General features: G+C 37.6%; 3 protein-coding genes across 4 annotated transcripts; 2 read left to right on the top strand and 1 right to left on the bottom strand.

Annotated features, from left to right (window-relative positions):
• The first annotated feature begins 1524 nt into the window (after nt 1-1524).
• Nucleotides 1525-4778, top strand: LOC113666702 (tachykinin-like peptides receptor 86C). The gene is made up of 4 exons (XM_027182497.2): nt 1525-1673; nt 1841-2111; nt 2365-2616; nt 3169-4778. Exons 1-4 carry the CDS (start codon nt 1552-1554, stop codon nt 3466-3468), a joined length of 945 nt encoding a protein of 314 aa, XP_027038298.2. The 5' UTR covers nt 1525-1551; the 3' UTR covers nt 3469-4778.
• A 1419-nt stretch (nt 4779-6197) lies between these two features.
• On the top strand, nt 6198-10574 carry LOC113666676 (QRFP-like peptide receptor). 2 transcript variants are annotated; one of them, XM_027182467.2, is made up of 6 exons: nt 6228-6290; nt 6892-6981; nt 7435-7574; nt 7736-8006; nt 8450-8707; nt 9408-10574. In XM_027182467.2, exons 3-6 carry the CDS (start codon nt 7456-7458, stop codon nt 9720-9722), a joined length of 963 nt encoding a protein of 320 aa, XP_027038268.2. In that variant the 5' UTR covers nt 6228-6290; nt 6892-6981; nt 7435-7455; the 3' UTR covers nt 9723-10574. The 2 variants fall into 2 exon arrangements, with proteins under 2 accessions (XP_089041490.1, XP_027038268.2); XM_089185364.1 differs by lacking the exon at nt 6892-6981 and having other exon boundaries at nt 6198-6290.
• Nucleotides 10575-16743: 6169 nt separating this feature from the next.
• Nucleotides 16744-19898, bottom strand: LOC113666727 (QRFP-like peptide receptor). The gene is made up of 4 exons (XM_027182515.2): nt 19683-19898; nt 19094-19364; nt 18660-18899; nt 16744-18131 (listed from the first exon to the last, which is right to left on the bottom strand). Exons 1-4 carry the CDS (start codon nt 19787-19789, stop codon nt 17772-17774), a joined length of 978 nt encoding a protein of 325 aa, XP_027038316.2. The 5' UTR covers nt 19790-19898; the 3' UTR covers nt 16744-17771.
• Nucleotides 19899-22422: the final 2524 nt, after the last annotated feature.

Raw genomic sequence — 22422 nt, 5'->3', positions numbered from 1 at the left:
ATAATAAATTTCCTTGTTATACTCTTCCACCGACGCAGTACCATAGTTTTTTAGAAACTTACCCCCTTTAGACAGTTGTTCACTCATCAGTAACCTTAGCATAACATTTGGATATTTCTACAGGGCCGCGAATATTAACATTAACATGATTATGAAAAATTCAGTTTTTCAGTTCTCTGTGTCTGATTTTCGTTAAGTTAAACCCGGTCCAACTAATCGTGTTCTTCTGGTGTGAATGGGGCCAAATAGTTATGAGTGTCCGTGATCAGTGTGCTTTAAATAAACAAAACAAACAAACAAACAAACATGTACAGGTTTCTGCTTTTTAGTGACCGGGAGTCTAAATATTAAAAAAATATGTTTTTGTTGTTGCAAATTTGATCATTTCTTGGTAAACTTTATTGTTATTCTTAAGTTTGCAGAACATAATCTTCCATTAGTTAGTTCATCGCCGTAATAATCTGAGGGTATCGTGAGTAAATTTTCCCTGACATGTTTGCGACAAGCAACTGTTCTATCGTTGGAAAACGATTTCCCACGGTTTAGGTCATAAGTGTCTTAAATAGTGTCGATTGGTGTATGGCGCTGAAATTAAAAAATTGATATCTAGTGCTTTTGTAAATTTTTTTGATGTCCTTGCAATTATCATTGAAAGCAAAAAGAAAAAGAAGCGTTGGACAACTCTATTTTGTTGATTCCATGCAGATGGTTTCATTTCTCCAGACAAATTAAAATTTTGAGCGGAAATATGTGATCTGGTTTTAATAATTTTTTTTTAATACAGAGTACTCTTCTAAACACAGAAATTTCAATAGCAAGGCAATTCTATTTCTTAAAAATTAAAGCAATACCTTTCTTTTGCGCTTTTTTTTTTCACTGGAAGTGAAACGGGCAATATCGCACTGTAATCCTTGTGTGCCATATATGAATTTTGCATCCCACTTTTCATGACTAGTAAGCGAATACAAAGTAAACTCTGTTGACAGCTACAGGAAAACTCTATTCCATAAGTGGAGAATAATTTCCCAAAGTTTTCCTTAATAATATTGGTTAGTGAAGAGAATTAGAATATTGAGTATTAAGGTTAATGATTTGTTCAATTCATCTCAAAATGTTTTTCATATTAGTGGTAAAAAGTTGTTAGTAACGATATCATTTGTTGGTATAAGATATAGAGCAGGGAATTCTCTTTGACAACTAACGGTGGTTTTTTTTTCTTTTTCTTGGCACGTCCGCAGGTGGCCCGTTAACTCTATGGGTTGGGATTAGCGATTCGATTTTTTTTCCTGCCACAAATGTTTATTTCTTAATGGAAGCGTGCGGGTTTACATCAAACGCAAACTTTTCGTGACATATTTACACTAAATGCTTTTCATGTGTCTATATAAAATAACACTTTGTGATTAAGTCTCAATTTCACGCGAAAATGATTATAACTTCTCTTTATTTAAACTCGGATAGAGTCAATTTCTAAAGCTCATTTGGTATGGCGACCTTTCCCTAAGCTTTAAAAAATAAGTTTAGGAGACGTAAGCCTCTTTTGACAAGAAGATGGTCATCGAGTTGGAATCAACTCATGTAGTGATCACTACCGTCCTCTTACTTCTTGTCGTTGTGGACATCGCCGGCAATACACTTGTTTGTTTGATTATAAAAAGGCATCTTCAAACGAGGTATGTGCAGAATGTAAGAATACGGAAACAAGTCCATTTACTCCTCGATTTTAGAAATGCATGTTGAGAGGTCGTCTTTCTTACAGTTCCATTCATGTACCTTTTTTTCATTAAGAATTAAAACTCTCGTATGCACAGCTTTTTGAACACGCTTTTTTATTTCGAAGAATCACCATAAATTACCTTCTTGTGAACCTGGCTGTCTCCGATATTCTGTTCGCAACCTTTATTACACCAAAGGTTATCGTCAGCCTCAATCTAAGGCAACCAAATGGAGTGGCAGGTTTAGTCCTTTGCAAACTGCTGACTGGAGGGAATCTGGCTTGGATTCCCGGAATTACCTCAGTTTTTACTTTGGTGGCGATCTCCTTTGAAAGATATTACACCGTGGTTTATCCGCTTGATCCAAATAGAAAACTGACCCAGCATAAACTGAAGGTAAGTTGAAGGTAAAGTGACCATTAGTGGCTCAGTATGATTCAGTAAATAGTGACTTCACTTTTTTGAAGACCGGTTACGTAATAAGACCTTATAGTAGTTTCAAGCAACGAATCAGAGAGAAGGCAGCACAGAGTATGTGGACAAAGGGAAAGAATCTTTCACCCATTCCCATGAGCACGCAATCATTTATTTAAAAGGACCAAACTTGGAAAATAAAAGATATTGACGTTTTTATTTCATTATTTTGCAGATAATTGTTCTTTGCTCGTGGGCATTTTCAGCAGTTTTTAACTTGCCCAAGTTTCTTACGCGAACATTTGATGAACAGAAAAACCATTGTATTCAAAGCTGGCCTAAAACGTGGATGATTACAACATACTGTTTGGCATGGCTGTTGTTAGTTATTGCTTCGGCTGTTACCATGATTGCACTTTACTCCAAAGTCGTCTACACTTTGTGGTTTAAGTCTAATGACAACAATCCTTTAAACCATAAACAACAAGTAGGTTCTAATTGCAGTTTTCTGATGGTTATTTTTTTTCATGCATAGAGCATACCCCTAACTTAGGCTTTTTTGCTGGCAAACCTGATCGAGGGTACTATTGTAAACTGACTGTTAAAGTCTTGGCAAGAAAATAGTTGCCCTGATCAGCTTTTAGTCATGTCAAGAAAACTGTTTGCCAAATGTAGATACCTCACTTTTTTCATCTGTGGGTAGGCAAAAATATGCGAAGAAATTAAAGAGGAAGGATCATTGGTAAACGTTCAGCTTGAACGTACATATACTTAATTTTGCTTAAGACATACTTTATGAACAATTAAATGCTTGTTACGGAACAGCCAAAAGACAAGTTGAAGCTAAAAAAAAGAAAGATGAAATTCTCCTCTCTTGTCAATCTCCATCTAATTATTTTCTCAACTTTGAGACAAAATTTTTCACTGAAAGTGAAACCTTGAAGGAATTATCGAGAATATTTTTGTTTTCCTTTTAAATGACGATCTTATAAAAGGTCATTTGCTGAATGGTATGTTTATTTCTTTTCTCAATTTCCAGAGTGTGCTGAGGGTTCGAAAACGAGTCACTCTGATGGTCATAACGGTCAGTTTCATCTTTGCAGTTTGTTGGGGAACCGAATCAATCGAATACGTTTTAAGATTTCTCACATCTCTCGAAATCAGCTTTGTTCAAATAACTATTGTTGACATGATGGTTTTGTTCAATTCAGCTGTAAACCCCTTTGTGTATGCCCTCCTGAATCATCAGTTCAGGCAGAAGATCAAGGGAGTGATGTGTTGCACACGCCTCGTGGCGCCCAGGCCGCGGGCTGAAACAGCTCTGGAGACTAAGCTTTAATTCAATGTACAATTAACCTTGACCTATTCATATTTTGAACGCATGTAAGATTGTTTTTTTTATTATTATTATTATTTCAAACATTGCGGACCTACAGGGAAAGTCTGACCGGTATATTGTGAATGAGCCCCAGAAATCTATCAACTATTGTTTTAACGGGCTTCAAAACTAAGCCAAAAGGGTTTGTATACCTATATGCATGCCCTGGATCTTGTACTTTAAACGAATATTTTACAGTTTATCGTTCAATACTGTTTTATGTGAAGCTTATCCTAGGTTTCACTACTTTACAGGGTTTTTCACGGATTTTAGCCCAACATCGGAAGTTGATGCCAACTACTTATTCACATTTTAGCTCTATTTGCTTAGAGTTTGAGGTGAAATTGGCATATATTTTCTAAATGTGTTAAGTGGGAAGTGACGAAAGGCATAGTATTTCTACAGGTACAAGGAAAAGTGTATCGACACAAAATCGATCATAAGGTAGATACTGTCAATTTAAAAACATTTTACACGCATGAAGCTCTTGGCTTTCTGTCTTTCGCTGCAACTGAAACTGCTTTTGCAATTGTTTTACTCATATGTAAGCTGCATCGTATTCTTTTAGTTCAGCTTTGCAAGCGATCATCACTCCGTAAATTAAACGGTTGAAGCCGTTTTTTGCATCAACTCATACCAAATTCTTCCTCCTCTTGTTTGAGACAAACTGAATGGATCGATTTGGTTTTTTGACAACTGGAAATGTGCTTCTTTTTCTCCTTTATTCATTTATCCTCTTTCGTTTACTTTTCACCTTATCTTTTTTCATTGTCTGCTGTTACTGCTAAGCTATGTCGGATGACATAATGAGTTTCCAGCACCTTAGTTATGTGCAAAAACCTGTTACATCCTTTAATTGTTAAATGTCTCATTGTCCCGATGCAGAACCTCTCTTTAAGTGTCTGAAATTTTTTAGCTTGTTTTCATTGGCAAAGGGAATTTTTATTTATATTTTGTGAAGATGAGGACTTTTTCGTGCAGTTTCCGTATGTATATTAAAACAAAGAGGTAGGCAGCACATAGATGTGTTTTCTGTTACAGTGGCATGGTGTGAAAACTAAACATTGTAAGGGACTTTGTTTCTTCAAGGATCACAAGATCTTTTTAACGTTAATTCTAGATGGTTCGCAGCTTTGGCAACTTTCCAAAATTAATTCCTTCCGTGATGCTGTTCTATCGATATTTTTTCAAGGCTTCCTTAGAGCACATTTGATGATGTCAAATTGAAAATAGAAGGTCCCAATAACTGAAAAATAAAAATAATTTCTCGAACAAAACTCATTGAGGTAGATTACGACTAGATGCTTCCAAAAATGGTTTTATCGATAGACATATTTGTGTCGATTAAGCTTACTAACTTGCAGCATTTTCTCATCAATAATTCGAAATAAAACTTACTTGAAACGCGATGCAAGTTGTTACCTAGCTCGATATTTACCGCTTGAACACAAATATTTAAGGATACTTCCCACCTTCGCGGTGTCCTTCGGGAAAAAAAATTCGTACACACGCTAGTTTCACTAAAATTTTAGCAAACTGTATATCAGAAGAAACCTTAATAACTGCAGTTTACGATAAAAATATCATTTAAGCGACTTATCTTTTAAGGAAGTGTCAGGAGCCGGTATGACGACCGGTTCTCGGTTCTCCCGCAGCACGAGTAAAATGGCTGCGTAGTCTTATTCACAAGTCATCAATCAACAAAAGTGTTTCAGGCTTTTTGGATATGCTAATTGGCTGTCTAGATATCGGCGTCTAGATATCGGCATCTAAAGTTGGAGTAGCTAAAAATATGTGAGGCGTGTTACGTACATGGACGTCATTGGGAAAATATTTCAAATATCAAAATTTCCCGACACACTTTCGTTTGTCATTACTTCTGGAATATAATGTTTAGGGATAATTTGACGAGAATCGGACAAATCTGTATACCCTATAAATTCGTTCAAAGTGGTTGTATTCCGCCCAAAATCAAATGCGAGATTTTAGCTCATAAAAAAGGTTCGCAAACAACTCGCCAAGTCAGGAGATTATCTCGCCTCCTGAAACTGCAAACCAATGGGACAACGGGACCTCCTGGCGTCAATGACGATGGATCAAGATTTCCTAGGAAAAAGAACCCATTGCAGAAACGTTTTTTTCCTTTTTTTTTTTTTTTCCATCTCGATCGCTCAGTGGAGCGATGAGGAGGACAACACAATAATGACCAAAGTTGCCAAAAGCAAAGGAAAAACCCGTGGCAAAAATGGAAAAAAAACTGGAAAATGTGCTGAGGAGCTAGACAGTGAATCAACAGACAGCTTTCAGAATTAAGATTCGAGGCGACTGTTAATGTTTTTGTATCAAGGCTTGCATAAAGAAAAGGAAATCTCGTTTTAACATTATGTTTGAGAGAAATAATCCGAAAGGTGAGGCATGTTCATCCACAAAACACAATGGCACGCTTTTAATGCACCTTGTCAAATCTTGTCGGCAAATTACTTCGTAAGTCAGATATTCAGCTTTAATCCTGCGTTCTTTTTCATACGTTCTCAAAGATTTGCGTCTGGGTAAATGTAGTGTACACTCGCTGCGACATATTGCATAGGATAATGTATGAGACTACCACCCGCTGAATCCATTTATTTTGAAGTTTATGTCAATAATGACAAAGAATGTCTGCTTTTGAGATTAAATTACATGCTAATAGCAAACAATTAGTCTACTGAGCAAGACTTTTCGTTGTATGATTTCTAACGCTTCAGCCATATGGTGTTCGTTTCCTCAAGTTTTCTCCAGATCAGGTAAGTGCGACACCTCCTCGTTCTTGATTCGGCATGTGCAAAATTCTGCTTTCTTAACATGTCGGTAATATCTATATTTGTCTCAAGCTCTTTCTTTCACTTCCTTATCATTGTTTTGCATGAAGCATTTAAGATATTAAGGCAAAAAGTGATAGATAACCGGTCATGAAATTACGATATGGACACCTCATTGGATTAAAGATACCTACTTATGTGCGCTTTTACATATATCACCTCGTTTTGTGAACTATTGTCACTTTTCTCATCGAAATTTTACACATGTAGCCGGGAAAATTTACAAATCGCATCGGACTTTTCTGAGAAGTCGTCATCGTCGCTATCTGAACGTTCGAGTCCAGATAGCAGTTTTTTACAATAGCCCCTGTATGTGCAACATTGTAACCCACATATCAACGGCCTGGCCCGTTTTGATTGTATCATCTCTAAGCAAAGATTCTTGTCATTATACTTTCATTAATCTTATTCATGTTTTTATATTCAACGCGTCTGAGCTGAGGCGTAAATTGGTATCGCATGATGTTATTCGTTTGAAAGAGTTGAAGTAATTTCCCGTTGTTTAGCCACAAGTCTTTTGTTTTAGAAGTGGAAGCCATCGTTGAATTGGCTAGATCCTTAACGGATTTCACTAGATTAATTGATTTCAAGATTACGCTATTTCGATTTTTAACAGGTGAGACGTTCCTAGTTATTTAATGATATGATTAAAATGTTGTGATAATCTTGTGACGTTTGTATCCTAGTGAATAGAACCTTAGATTAGCTGTATCTGTATATCTGTCGGACAGATAGTACAAAACCCGATAAAAGTATAGCAAATGTTGACTTCAATAAAGCATCGCGATATATGTCTCTTTATCTCGTTATTTATTTTGTTTCTTATTCTACTTCCGCTTAATTTTTGGTTGAACTTTGAAAGCTAAAAGGTTTTTAGTTCTCAGACCGTCCTCATTTATAGCGAAGTGATCGTGTCCATTCTCGAAAAGGCACCAAAAATGAAACTTAAAGAACATGATGTGGGTTGCTTGCAACATGCCAACTTAGCTTTCGTTTACTTGCGAACATGAAATAACAAAAAAAAAAAAACCGAATGATATGGCTGCATGTGTTGATAATTTTTTGGCAGAGAACTAACTCTTGAGTCACTATGGTCAAGTACGGGGTTTCTTCCATCGTGATTACCACTGTGCTCTTGATCCTGGTGGTTTTGGTCGTCACAGGCAATATAGTTGTTTGTTTGATAATCATGAGAAATCGACAAATGAGGTAAGTCGCCGATAATGATAGATCAGTCCAGTTGGTGCGTTTTTATTTTTTTTTTGGTATAATTAGATTGAGACCGTTGCTTGTAGATTTCTTGCTTGCTTATACATTTTAAAATCTAGCATCATCATTATCATCATGTCTACCTTTTTTTGACTCCAAAGGACTCCCATAAATTATTTACTCATGAACCTGGCTGTCTCCGATATTCTGTTTGCGACGTTTATTACAACAAAACTTATTTTCGGCTTGAATTTGAGCCACCCAGAGGGAGCAGTAGGTTCCATCCTGTGCAAGTTGGTGACTGGCGGAAATTTTGCTTGGATTGCTGGAGTTTCTTCAATTGTTACTTTGGTTACGGTTGCCGTCGAAAGATATTACACTGTAGTATATCCAATGGATCCAAATAGAAAAATGACTAAGCGTAAACTGAAGGTGAGTTGTTAATAAATTGGTGGCACACTGGAGGAGGGTGGTTGCCCCTCAGCTTTACTGACTTTTGTACTATTACGACGTGTTTTTTTTTCCTATTCCCGTATGCTATCGTTACGTTCTTCTCGTAAGCTTGCCAATGCCACTTGATAGCTGGAGAAATGATTGTGCGTATACAGGCTACGAAAACTGACTAGGCTCATGAAAGGAATTATCGTGGGGAAATGAAAAGGAACTCGTGTAAAAGCGAGATGAAAATTAATAAGTTTCCCAGATCAGCAGAAGTAGCGCCGGAAATTTGGCGCCAGTGAAAAATGCAATTTAGTCGTGAGAGCACTTGCGTGCAAAGAAGTGACTCATTAAACAAGAAACTTTTATATATTTTTCGTTGTTATTCATTCTCAAAAACACTCACTCGCACTTTTTGCTTTCACTTACCTTTCTAGGTGATCCTTTTTTGTTCTTGGATATTCTCGGTGTTTTTTAACATACCCCTCCTTCTTGCCCGTACTTATGAGAGGAAAGATGGGACAAATCATTGTGTGCTAAGCTGGCCCGAAAAATGGATGTCCACAGCCAGTTGTTTATCATGGGTGTTCTTGATTGTGACAGCTATTGGTTTGATGATTACTCTTTACTCTCAAGTCGTGTGCTCTTTATGGTTGAAACCAAAGAGTTGCTTTCCTTTAAGCTTTGAACAACAAGTAAGGGCTTAAGTCAAAACTTAATTTCTCTAATTATACATGGCATAAAGCACTTTAACAACGAATGGCGAAAAATTCCAAGAAAATCTCGTGCCACTCTCCCAACGGTTTGTTTTACCTTTAAGTTCTCATCTTTAACATTTTTCGTGACATTTCCCCTTCACTAATAGTGCAAGGTATTTTTCTTCGGTTTTGTTCCATTGATACTCAGACGGAACGGACAAAATTTTGGCGGTGCGTGTACGCTATTTGCAATTCGCACTCGTGTAACAACTTTGCATTCGTGTTACATGAAAAATGCAATCGTTTTCAGCCAATCAGACGCGGGTATTTTTTTTACGTATATTACTATTCGTTATAACTAACCTCGGGAACTAAAACGTTTTACTCCTCATTTTTATCAGATGATCCACATCTCGGTGACCTATTTTGGGCATTTCTTGATAATCGATAGCCCAATTGTAGTCTTTCTTCTATGCCATCACCTTCAATAACAATATGCAAGATACTATTTTGAACGAAACCTAGATTAAATGAAAACTTCCGGCGTCCAAGACAGGACTAGTAAAAGTAGGAAATCTCTCATAGATCACACGTTCACTTGCTTTGATTTTTGCCGAAAAGAAGTCTTGACGAGAAATGAAGAAATTGATTGTCAAAATTTTTTTAGAATGACTATGTTTGTCTTCTTTATTTACAGGGTGTGATCAGGGTGCGAAAACGTATTACTTTCATGGTTATAACAGTCAGTGTCATTTTCGCAGTTTGTTGGGGAGCAGAGTCGGTTGAATACGTCTTAAGGACTTCTACCACCCTTCAAGTGACGTTCGTACACATTGCCATTGTCGACATATTGGTGTTGTTCAATTCAGCTGTCGACCCTTTCCTGTATGCCCTCCTGAACCATCAGTTCAGACAAGAGATCAGGAGAGTGATTTTCGGCACACGCATAGCAGCACCTAGGCCAAGAGCTAAAACCAACGAGAAAAGTACTACCGTGGAGACTAAACTTTAGTTGGTTGCGTAGTTGACTTAATCGATTTAAAAATAGACGTTTGTCACAAGGAGGAGTGTCTTAGAGCTAGAGATTACTTGTAAATTAAACAAATGGAGAGTAATTATGGTAGTGTTTGTATCCTTAGGATACCTCGCAATCGCTAAATGGTATGTGAAATGCACACATCAGCTTAGAGGTCATCTTGAAAATTAAGAGCTTGATCAAGCACTTTTAAATATTTACCTGAGTATGATTTTTCTGTCGTTTCTCTTCTTTTAAGACGAACAATAGTAACGCAGAAATATTACCAGGAATTATTAAATGCATGTGTACGTGCACATTCTGTGACGGATACATGTTTGATATTCAATTAAAGTAACACATTTCCAATCGAAAAAGTTTTAAAATTTAACAGCAAAGACTTTCGAAGTTTCCAATCAGAAGTACTACTAGTTGAAATTGTGACAGAATTCGCTGGTAAGCTACGCCACACACATGAACCACGACCATGGTTAGATTTTGTTTAAAAACTAGTCACGGAATATTTATCCATATCGATTCGAAACCTGTAAGAAAGGTTTCGTAATCTGGGACATTGACTGTGAATACATGTGAACTATATACTTGAACTTCGGTTTGAGAAATTAACAAGAAAGCGATCTTCGCAGTAATAAACACTACTTAAGCAGCAATGAAAGTAAGGCATGAAAAAATTCAGTGTACGGGATTTGAACATGTTACCTCTGCAGTACCAGTGCAGTACTCAACCACGTGTCGTCCATTGTCACTATGATTGTGTTATACTCTCAGGTCATTTCATCTCGTGGTGTGATCCTAATGTCGGTAATTTATTAAACTATAAACAACAAGTGAGTTTTTGATCATCATTATTTTTTCAAAAACGAAATGGCATCATAAACCCATTCTGACCTAGCCTTTGAGCTTAGACACTTTTCAGGAACCTCTGAGTGTAGATATGGAAATTTGAAAGACAGTTTTACATTTCAGGATTAGATTTACAAACCAGAGTTGTCCAATGAATCCTTCAATAGGGATGCCTTCGATCTCAAACTGTAATGAAATGTCTCACAGAAATGTCTCACCGCCGAATCCCCCCTCCCTCCTTGGACAAATTTTTTTTTATCATAAGGCCTGAAAGAAGTCACGATTTGCGACGGTGTGTTGAGGCTGCGTCTGGCTGATCAAGATATCCCTCGGAGGCTCTTAGTTTGCCCATCTAACTTTAGTGAAATCTCAACAAAGAGAACCTTAGTGGACGCCTTTTGTTGCTAGGACCTAAAATATCTGCTGTAAAAAGGAACCTGTCTTAGCGGATAACCTTACTATTTAGTCGCGGAAGTCAGATTAGAGCCCTTCTGTTATTCGAAAAGTTAACATAACGGACACCTCAAGAGTTTTTGCTGTTGATTTAATATCTTATATTTCAAGAAAACTGCACCGTTTCAAAACCGTTACGAGTTAGCTTGTTAATCAATATTAGGGACTTTACGTTTGGCTACGACGGTTAGATGTGTCTTCGGTAGACTGGGTCGAGTACCGTTAAAGGGTGCGAAAGTTTAACGCTTGTTGTCCTTTAAGATTTTGCCGACAGACAGAAGACGGTGGTTAACTTGTCAATCAATTCCCCATTCGCTCTCAACGTCCAGCAGCCGAGCAGGGTTTTTAAACGCTCCGTGTCTGGCAATAAATTTTTTTTACAAACTCTTCTTGGAAAGAGCTTTCAAAATTCTTAGAGTATCAGATGTTTCTTTAGAAATGTCAAGCGATTTCAAAAATTATTTTGGTTTTTAGTCGACCAATTTTCTGAGCTTGTGATTACACATACGATTCTATGATGTACACAAGCTCGGGAAAATTTTTCCTCTTAAAGGGCATCGTAAATTTTGGAATCGCTTGGCATTTCTAAAAAAAATCATCGAGCACTTGCATTAGGTTTGCATGGGGTATTCACTGAGAATTTGGAGAATATTTTTGACTACCGGCACGGTCTCGATAGACTAAGTCAGAAATGTTTTGTAAGTGTCGAAAAACTTGCCATTTTACATTGTGCTCAAGCTTAGAAAATTCCTCCACATAAAACCCAAATTAAGTTTTAAAATCGCTTGACATTTAAAATAAAACATCTAATATTCTTACGATATTTGAAAGAACATTTCAGGAGGCGAACCAAAAGTTTGTGACACGCAGACAAAGAGAAGCAGTTGATGTTCTACCCTATTAAAAACCGATTACTGAAAACAGAAAACACAAACAGGAACTATGTTGCTAGTCCAAACCAAGGCCATGAGAGAAACCCAAACAAGAACACCACTAGTAAAACCCAAACAGAAACTATGTTGTTCCTGATGAAAATAGAATCGATCTTCGCAGTTATAAACACTAATGATCTAGTAGTTCAAATCCCGTACAGACCTAATTTTTTTCAGCCTTATTTCAACTAATAGTTCAGTTCAAATAAGGCCTAACATATAAATTACAACAACCGTACATGAAGCTTCCACCTAAAGTACACAAACTGGACAAACCAGCTTCACCAGACAACAACTCGAAACTTTGAGGATCGATTCTATATTCGTTCTCGTATTCAACGTGTCTGAGCAAAATGTAAATTGGTAATGCACAATATTGTTTGTTTTAAAGGTTTAGAGTAATTTCCTGCTATTTGGCCTCAGGTTTACTGCGAAGTGGAAGCTTTGAATCGATTGGAACTTATCCAGATTTGTCTGAGTTAATTAGTTTTAACACCACTCCGTTTTAACATAAACAGGTGAGCCATTCTAAGTTATTTTATTTCAACTACTAGTTCAGTTGAAATAAGGCGTGAAAAAAAAAAAATACAACAACTGTACATGAAGCTGCAAACTAAAGTACACAATCTGGTCAAACCCGCTTCACCAGAAATCTCTAAACTGCGAGGATCGATTCTATATTCGTTCTCGTATTCAATGTGTCTGAGCAAAATGTAAATTGGTAATGCACAATTTTGTTTGTTTCTAAGGTTAAAATTAATTTCCCGCTATTTGGCCTCAGGTTAAATGCGAAGTGGAAGCTTTGAATCGATTGGAACTTATCCAGATTTGTCTCAGTAAATTAGTTTTAACACTACTCCGTCTAAACTTAAACGAGTGAGCCATTCTAAATTATCTTTTTAAGATATTGCTAAAAATGGTGCGGTAATCTGGTAATGTTTATATTCTAGGAATGGTCATCAGTCGGTTGTTACCGAGTGAATAGAGTATAGTTCAGGCCTCGGTTGTTCGAAGGTTGGATCAGAGCGCTATCCTCTGGATAAAACTCTATCTGGTGCATAATGCTATACTGGATAGCTATACTGGATCGCTGGATAGCGATTTATACGTTGGATAGCGTTTATATAACGCCCTTTATATAACTAAACCCAGCTGTATTTGCCAGCAGCGAAGTAGACAGACTTTGTAAAACGTAATGAACACAGACCTCATGTCGAATTCGATGAAACGTTTCGATATGAACCTTTCTTTTGGAAACAGACAATTTAATTGGCTTCGAAAGTTTAAACGTTTTCATATCTTGGACCGTCTCCTTTTGTAATTGAGGTGGTCTTGTATTTCTATACTTGGTACTGAAATTGAGACCTGTCGTGATGCAGCTTGCTTAAGACGCGCTTAATAAGCGTTCGTTTCCTTTGTGAACATGACACGATAATAAAGATTGATATAGCTGCATGCTGTTGATGATATTCAGGCTGAGAACCGACTCTTGAGTCACAATGGTGGACTGCGAGGTTTCTTCTGTTGTGATTACCACTGTGCTCTTAATCCTAGTCATTATGGACATCACAGGCAATACACTTGTTTGTTTGATTATCAAGGGAAATCGTCAAATGAGGTATGGCTCAGGGATTGATAGAGTAATAACCTAGATACATTTTCATTATACTGGTGAAGTTTGATCGTGACAGAGTTGTTTGTAGATTCCTTTGATTGCGATCAGACTTCTTTCACATTGATTCATCGTTGTTATTATTTTGTTTCCCTCAACTCTAAAGGACTCCTATAAATTATCTGCTTATGAAACTGGCTATCTCCGATGTTCTCTTCGCGATTTTTATCGCACTAAAGCTTATCGTCAGCTTAAGTTTAAGTCACCCAGATGGAGTAACGGGTTCTGTCCTCTGCAAGCTCGCGACTGGTGGAAATCTGGCATGGATTTTTGGAGTTTCTTCAGCCGTTATTTTGCTTGTGATTGCTGTCGAAAGATATTATTCTGTGGTGTATCCACAGGTTCCAAATAGAAAACTTACTAAGCGTAAAGTAAAGGTGAGTTATGGCATAAATTGGTCGGGGGAAGGTGATAGCTTCACAGCCTTACTGACCATTCCTAGTAGGTAATTCAGTGTTAACAACTGGGTTGAAAACGTAAATTAGCCACCGTAAAGGGTAAAAAAGCTGACGTTTCGAGCGTTAGCCCTATCGCTCTGACGAAGGGCTAACGCTCGAAACGTCAGCTTTTTCACCCTTTACGGTGGCTAATTTACGTTTTCAACCCAGTTGTTAACACTAAATTACCTGCTATACTCTCCCATCGACGCAGCACCACAGTTTCTTTAGAAACTTACCCCTTTATTCATTCCCAGTAGGGTTTATTACAACATATTTCATGCTTTTCATTGTTATACTATCGTTCCACGTTCCTTGAAAGCTTTGTAACGCCACTCGATAACAAAAGAAATGACTGTGCTTTCACAGGCTTTGAAAGCTGATCACGTTTATTTAAGAAATGGTCTTGAGGAGATAAATTAGAATACGTCTAAAATCGCGATAAAAAGTATTATTTTTGCATTTTGGCGTCGGTAGGGCATAGTGACAGAAAGATAGAATTTGGCGACGAGATTGCCTGCAGAGAAAGTGACGCATTCAACGAGAAACGACGAAATATTTTTACCTCCCCTCGCTTTACATCTCACCAGTTTCTAAACACATTGACTCACACATCTTCCTGTTATTTGATATATTTCAGATTACCGTTTTTGGTTCTTGGATATTCTCGGTGATTTTTAACTTACCTCTCCTTCTTGTCGGTACCTATGAGAAGTAACATACCAAAACCACAAACACCACTGTGTATAAAGCTGGCCCCATAAGTGGATGTCCTCAACATATGGTTTTGCATGGTTGTTGCTGTCCGTTGCGGCTGTTGGTTTGATGATTTCTCTTTACACTCAAGTCGTGTTCCACCTGTGGTTCAAACCAAGTGATGGCTTTCCTTTAAGCTGTAAACAACAAGTGCGTGCTTAAGTTAACATTTCTCTTATTTAATTATCCATGGCATGAAACAGTTTTTTGTCGAGTGCCGAAAGTAGTGCAGGATCAAAGTTACTTCAAAACAATATTTGTAGGTTTCTTCTCATTTAATATCAAGAATTCATCACCCAAGTTACTCTCAGAGTATACTAGCATGAATAACTTTTCGAATCGAGATTCTTAAAAATCAATTGCCCATTAGTTATTGCCCTGGCCTAGACAAGAGTTCAGAACTGTTTTTCCTTCCTCTATGCCATTACCTTTCATGGAATTGAAGATTATAAAATTTGTTTTAGCATGACAAGGAGGGATTTCGCGTCATAAAGTCATGTAAATTTAGGGGATTACGGCAGTTGATGATTACGTCCAATCTGCAGACTATAGGAACCTAAATGGAAATCGTCGGGCAAAAGCGGAGTTTATTTAGATTACGAACACTCCCATCGATCACATATTCAGTTGCTTTGACTTTTACTGAGAAAGAAGCCTTGGTGAGAAATCAAGGACTTGATTCTGCATTTACCAGAATTTCCTTTTTTTTTTATTAATTACAGGGTGTGTTGAGGGTTCGGAAACGGGTCACCTTGATGGTAATAACAGTCAGTGTCATTTTTTGCAATTTGCTGGGGAGCAGAGTCAATTGAATACATCCTAAGGAATATGACCTCCCTCAACATCCGCTTTGTGCACATTGCCATTGTTGACATGATGGTGTTGTTCAATGCAGCCGTCAACCCTTTCGTTTATACCCTAATGAGCCATCAGTTCAGACAAAAAATCAGGGGAGTGATCTGCTGCCCAAGTGCTTCTGTAGCACCCAAGCCAAAGCTGCTAAGGAAAATAAGGGTATAGAGACCAGGTTATAGTCGTTAACATACCTGATTTCATCTGTTATCAAAATAGAGCATAATTTCACTTTCTATTTAGGAATAGAGAGGTTATGTGGCTAAATGCCCGGCAGCCACGCACGGTTTTAAATAAACTGTAGTTCCTTCAAACTTGTAAATAATATTAGACGTTAGTTTTAGAAATGTCAAGCGATTCCAAAAACTAATTTTTCTTTGAGTGGACAAATTCTCCGAGCTTGTGCATCCTATAATATCGCTCGGTTGTCGCCACTTAGAAATTCCTGGCATGTAGTTACACTGCCGGCTACGGTCTTAATGGATTTTATGACCAGCAGTAAGAAATTTTTACAAAAATGCCACCGAAAACTCCATACAAATGAAACTTATTGAGTATATTCGATGTTTGTTTAGAAATGCCAAGTGATTAATTCCAAGAATTGTGTTGGTTTTTCCAGCGGTCAGTGTACCATACTAAAACACATATGCCATAAAGTTTGGGAGGTCACTTTGGTTGCGTATAGAATGTTGCCTTTGACTCCGGAGACTTACATTTGGTGGTGTTCATTTATTCAGGAATACTCTCAATGCCTAGATGACTCGTGAAATGTACGTCTATCGAGATGTCAGCTTGAAAATTAGGTGGATTCGATCGATAAGTTTGACTCATTTGCCCCAATATTGTACTTTTTAAAATGGGTCAGCAACAGTGGCATTGCAAAAATATTACCCCAAAACTGCTTCATTTGCACGAGCACATTCTTTCCAGCACGAACGACACTAAGGCGTAATCAAAACAATAAAATGGCGAAAACAAACATTTTCAACTTGTGCAATTTTACGAAACTAGATTGAGGAGGGTTCAAATTATACATTTATCTTAGATATAACTACAATTTACTCAACTTTATTTAAATTGTACACATATTTCATTCTTATTTATTTGCTTTACTTTTAGTGTTGTCCTTATATACGCTTTACTCATTATCATATCTAAATAAAGGTTTTTAGTTACCTAATAATTGACTGTGATGCGATAATTGGGATTTGGAAATTTCAATTGGAAAAAATCTATCACCCAGCAGCACAGACGCTCCAAGTTTATACTCAGTTTGACGCTCTAGCAGTTGCAATAACGCCACATACATGAACCACGACCATGATGGAATTTTTGTTTAAAATCCGTTACGAAATATCTGTCCGTTCGGAATTGAGACCTAATTATGAAAAGAAGGTTTCGAAATCCCCATTTGGAAATCAATTTTTTATGATATAAACTTCTTCCCCAAAGGTTTCTTTCCACTAAACTTAAAATGCGATAAGGTATAGTGCAAGAAAGGATCGGCCATGCAGATAATGACCTGAAAAGCAATTCTTTGGAGAAGCTGTTCCCGGTTTCGTATTCATTAGTTTTATCCTGAGTTACAAAAAATAAGGTGACATTCTTTTTGTAATTATTCGGTTGTAGTCAGGGCTAGATCAGTGCCATTCTATAATAATATATCCAATTTTTCGCCAAGGTACACAATTAAGTTCTTTAATCATTCCCTTGCCGTGACGACAAAATAATGTTGAAAATAATCAGCCCTCCAGAATCCAAAAAGTCAAAACTCTTTCCCTCGGTGGTGACTATTTGATAGGAGATATTCCTCCGACAGGAGACCTAAGAAAACTTTAGAACGAAACACTCTGGTATATAACATGATTTAGAACATGATATTCACAGTCATCTTTACTCAATTACATCTACAGTACATTTCCTTGTGTTTCTTGGAAATCAAACTAGGAATTCGAGGGAACATGAGGGAAACTAGCCAACCGGAATCAAGCACTGCTAGCGTTTTAGCCTAGAATGCTCTCCTTAAAATAGGACAGCAGAGCTCTGAGTGTTTTACTTTTTAGCATAACGTCTTTTTCCTTCAAGGAAAATTTGAATGCGATAAATACTGGGTGGCGATGTTGTTGGTTGGTTGTTTGTTAAGTTGAATCATTTTGAGGTTTTCAGCAGCATGAATTCGTGCCATCGTGGGATTGTCACAGATGAACATCCGTTTTATCTTCTCCTTGAACTGATGATTCATGAGAGCGAATATAAACGGGTTAAGTGCCGAATTAAACACAACCATTGTGTCAGCTATAGCCACGTGAAGAGAACTGATGTCAAGAGATGTATATGCTCTCAAGAAAAATTCTACTGATTCTGTTCCCCAGCAAATTCCAAAGAGAAAACTAACAGTAACTACCATAAAGGTAGCACGTTTGCGGCTCTTCATGACGCCCTGCGTTAAAGAAAAAAGTGAATAATGGAATCAAATAAGGGACGATGCAATATTTGTGGCGACACATTCGTAGCAGGAGGAGATCTAACACATAGGACCTCAGACTATCACATAGCTGCTGTGCGGGAATATGAGTCCGTGCTGCTCTCTCTCTCCCCCCCCCCCTCCCCTGCCCCCCGGCGCTTACTAGGAGAAATCGTTCGACGGCTAAGTGCTTTGGTTGGGGATCATTGTAAGGAGAACTTTGAATTAAGTGGCTCATAAGAAGTAACAAGCCGGGTGATACTCAGGGGCAGGAAACGTTAAGATTCTCGGCATGGGGAGGCTTTGGGCTTTGGGCTTTGGGCTTTGGGCTTTGGGCTTTGGGCTTTGGGCTTTGGGCTTTGGGCTTTGGGCTTTGGGCTTTGGGCTTTGGGCTTTGGGCTTTGGGCTTTGGGCTTTGGGCTTTGGGCTTTGGGCTTTGGGCTTTGGGCTTTGGACCCAAAGAAACACGCATATACAAAATTATTTTTTTTAGTGAGCGCTTACCTTCTGTATGTTGGTTGGTGAATTGTCCTGTTTGCACCACAAAGCGTTCACAACTCTGGTGTATAAGGCAACCATTAACGCCAAAGTAATTATTACTAAGACTAACCAAACCGAACTATAAGCCTTAGCCATCCAATCCTCAGGCCACAGTTGTTCACAAGAATTGCCCTTCCTATTTCTTACCAGAAATAAAGGGGTGGTAAGAATTAAAGAGAATGTCCAAGAACACGGGATAATTAGCTGTGTAAAAAGTAAGATATTGAAGTCAGCATATCACAAAGCTACATTAGCTATCGTTGAAGATATTGGTTCAGTCCAATTGAGATGTTTAGAAACTACCTTCTTAAAAACATATCAGAAATCCCCCTGCACTTACATGTGATTAAATCGAAAGATTATTATCGTTGATCTGTTATCTGTCCTTACAGACTCACCTTCAGTCTACGCTTGCTAAGTTTTCTTTGACTTTCAAAGGGATGTACGACTGCGTAATAACGTTCTATGGCGATTATGACGAGGGTGACAATAGATGACGCACCTCCTATCCATGCCACATTTCCACCAGTCACTAATTTGCATAACACGGAACCAGTAGTGCCATCTGGATGATCTAAAGCGAGGCTGAATATTACTGTTGGCGCCAGAAAAGTCGCAAACATGATATCTGCCACAGCCAGATTCACAAGCAGGTAATTTATGGGAGTCCTTCAGAATCATCAAAACATTGAATAAGTACTTTATAATTTATTGCTGACATCTGCTAAGGTCTTAAAATAATAAAGGGTATCAATTATGTCGTTTTATGCATAGTCGAGCACGTATGCAAAAACTCAAAGATTTCCCAGCGGAAGTTGAGTTCTCTTCGCCCGTCTTAAATCCCGGCCTTCTAAATAATCTTGGACTCTAAAACTACCAACGGCAATTAATTGCAATGACTTATCTTCCATTTGTAGAACGAAAAAGATATTCATACGTAACAACTTATCTTAAATCTAAAAATGCGGTTTCTACTAGTGTTGGTACCTCATATCTCTGTGCTTTTTCACAATCAAACAGACAAGTGAATTCCCCACAATGTCTGCAGTGACGAGTATGACGATTATAATTGTCAGGGCAATTGATTCAGGCATTTTCTCGAGATGAGCTGTGAGACAAATCAACCTGGTAGGAAAAAGCCACAGAAACACTTTTGATCTACAAGTGAATATATCTTCAGGGTATAGAAGGTCAGCACATTGGGATAAGCGTACCGCGATTCTGATACGTAGTTTCAAAAAACATAGATTAGAAGTGATTGATAGATTGCCAATGTATAAATCATTCTTTATTCATGCTCTTCTGACTTGATTATTTCTCAGAAAATTATCATTAATTAGATTAATCATGATTTTCTGAAAAATTATCGAATCAGTTTCCAGATGAGAATCAAATCCCTTGAAAATTCTTAACCAAAGACATGAATACCAAAATGTTTAGCGTGATTCTATAATAATGGCTAAACTAAGAGTCTCTCGATGTCACTTTACTGCAAAAAGTAATCTCCACCTTGTTTAAATGGCATGCTTTAAAGGGGGCATTGGTTCCACAAGAAACCACAAAACCGCACAAAAAAACAGCCAAAACCGGAAAACCCGCAGCAGATCAAAACCTGAAACCGCATACAAAACCGCCATTTTCTCAAGAGGTTTGAATTAGGAAAACTTATATGATAGATAGTTTTATTAAAATTACCCTTGCAGCTCGAGGGCTGAATTACGACAATTTTTACAAATGTAATCATGACTTAAAATTTCTTGATTTATTGAGATTTCATCGGAAGATTTGACTGCAAAATGTCTACCGTCCTAACATGCAAAGGCAACGATGAAACTAAACGGCGGAGTTTACAATATTAAAACAAAGTACAATCAAGATGGGCTCTGGTGCAATGAATTAAAAACCCATGCAGAAAATGAACATTCATGATTGGGAAATGGGAAAACCACAAACTAAATAGGACATCACATCTGAAAAACCGCTAGTATCTCTTCCGAAAACTGGAAACCAAATGCCCCACAAAGGAAAAACCGATAGAGACACCAAAACCAAAAAACCTAATTTTTTCAGCACAAAAACAAAATATTCGATAAAAGAAATAGCCAAAATCACAAAACCGAAATCCCAACGTCCCCCTCTTTAAATGATATTGATTCATGACCCTTGAACTCTGACGTTGGAGCCATATGGAAACAGCTTAAGTTTGATGAGGCCATTAATTAAAGAGAGCATCACTTGAATTTTCAAAAAGACGCGCACTGGATTTGAGTTAAGATAGCAACCAGCCGGATTCTCTGTGACCTTTGTGTTCAGACAGATACAAGACAGAGAAAGGGAGAGAAAAAAATAAAAACATCAACTATAAGAGCTGAAACATTGGTGTTTATCGGAAGATGAAAAATTTGAAAAGTGAAATTTTCAAGAAAGTGCACTTTAACAAGTTCCGTGTTATATTTAAATTTATTAGTCTGGCGTGAGGAAATCCATTAACGCTTAAGAACGCTTTCATTTCCCCTGGGTCATGATCAGTACCCTCTAAATATTCAAGACATATAAACTCGTGATTAAAATAGTAAATAGCCTTACCTCAGTTTAATGAACTGGATGAATGCTCTTTTACTGCATCATAAGAAACTGTCCGCTTGAGTCTATAAATGTACTCTATAGCCCTTAAATGTCGCTCTTAATAAGCTCCTGTTAAAATACCCGCATACCACATAGATTCTCTATGTCACATTCAGAAAGGTAAATCCAACAGATCGGTGGTAGTAAGGTCCTAAATTCGATAGGAGGCAAACTTTGTTAAACTTGAATAAAGGGTCTAAGTTTCTAGAGAAACTGTGGTGCTGCGTCGGTGGAAGAGTATAGCAGGTAATTTAGTGTTAACATCTGAGTTGAAAACGTAAATTGGACACCGTAAAGAGTAAAAAAAAAAAGAAGTTTCGAACGTTAGCCCTTCGTCTATCGCTCTGACGAAGGGCTAACGCTCGAAACGTCAGATTTTTGTTGAACTTACATGTATTGTAAGAGTGCTTAGCATGCACGCATTTATCCCTCTGTATGAAAGAGTAATTACGACAAAGAATTTGGCCTAAATAGTGGGACGAAAGCGCTCCTAACCCCAAAATATGGATGTAAACCACAATCAAGTAATGGGGAATTCGTCGTGTTATCGTTCGTCACGCTGTACGTGTAAACCCACCTTAGAAAACCATTGTCCAAGTAATCATTTTTTGCCCGAGGACAAGACTTTCAGCCGTCGTTGATGCTAAGATTCTAACTTAGATGGTGCCCAGTCTTGCTATGACTCAGAACATGTTCACGAACTTCGAGAAACTACCAGTTTGTAGGAGTTATTGTAAAAGTCACGTTTTCTACATCAGATATCGGGTGTTTGGCAGTAGACGTCAAATAAATAAAGGTTTATTCAGATGTTAACATCAAGATAACTGTCAAGGTAATGTTTCACTTTGTCAATATTTCGAAATATTACGGAAATGCGATGACCTTGGGGTGTTGGTAAGTGATCAAGACAATTTTGGCATCGGTAACTCATTCTTTATTCCTCTATGTGACAAGTAACCATTCTTTACCTTTTTAAGAGAATGCACAGTTCAAAATTAATTTCAACTTTGGTAAGCCGATTAGACAAAGCACTTCAAATGTTCTCGTTCAAATAGTATTCTTATTAGTGCTTTTGTGAAGAAGGTTTCAAAATTTGATGCAA

Source organism: Pocillopora damicornis, chromosome 10 (assembly GCF_964200805.1).
Source record: "Pocillopora damicornis chromosome 10, jaPocDami1.2, whole genome shotgun sequence".
NCBI classification, from domain to species: domain Eukaryota; kingdom Metazoa; phylum Cnidaria; class Anthozoa; order Scleractinia; family Pocilloporidae; genus Pocillopora; species Pocillopora damicornis.
The sequence above is the reverse complement of the archived record's forward strand: the minus strand, read 5'-3'. Positions and strand labels throughout refer to the sequence as shown.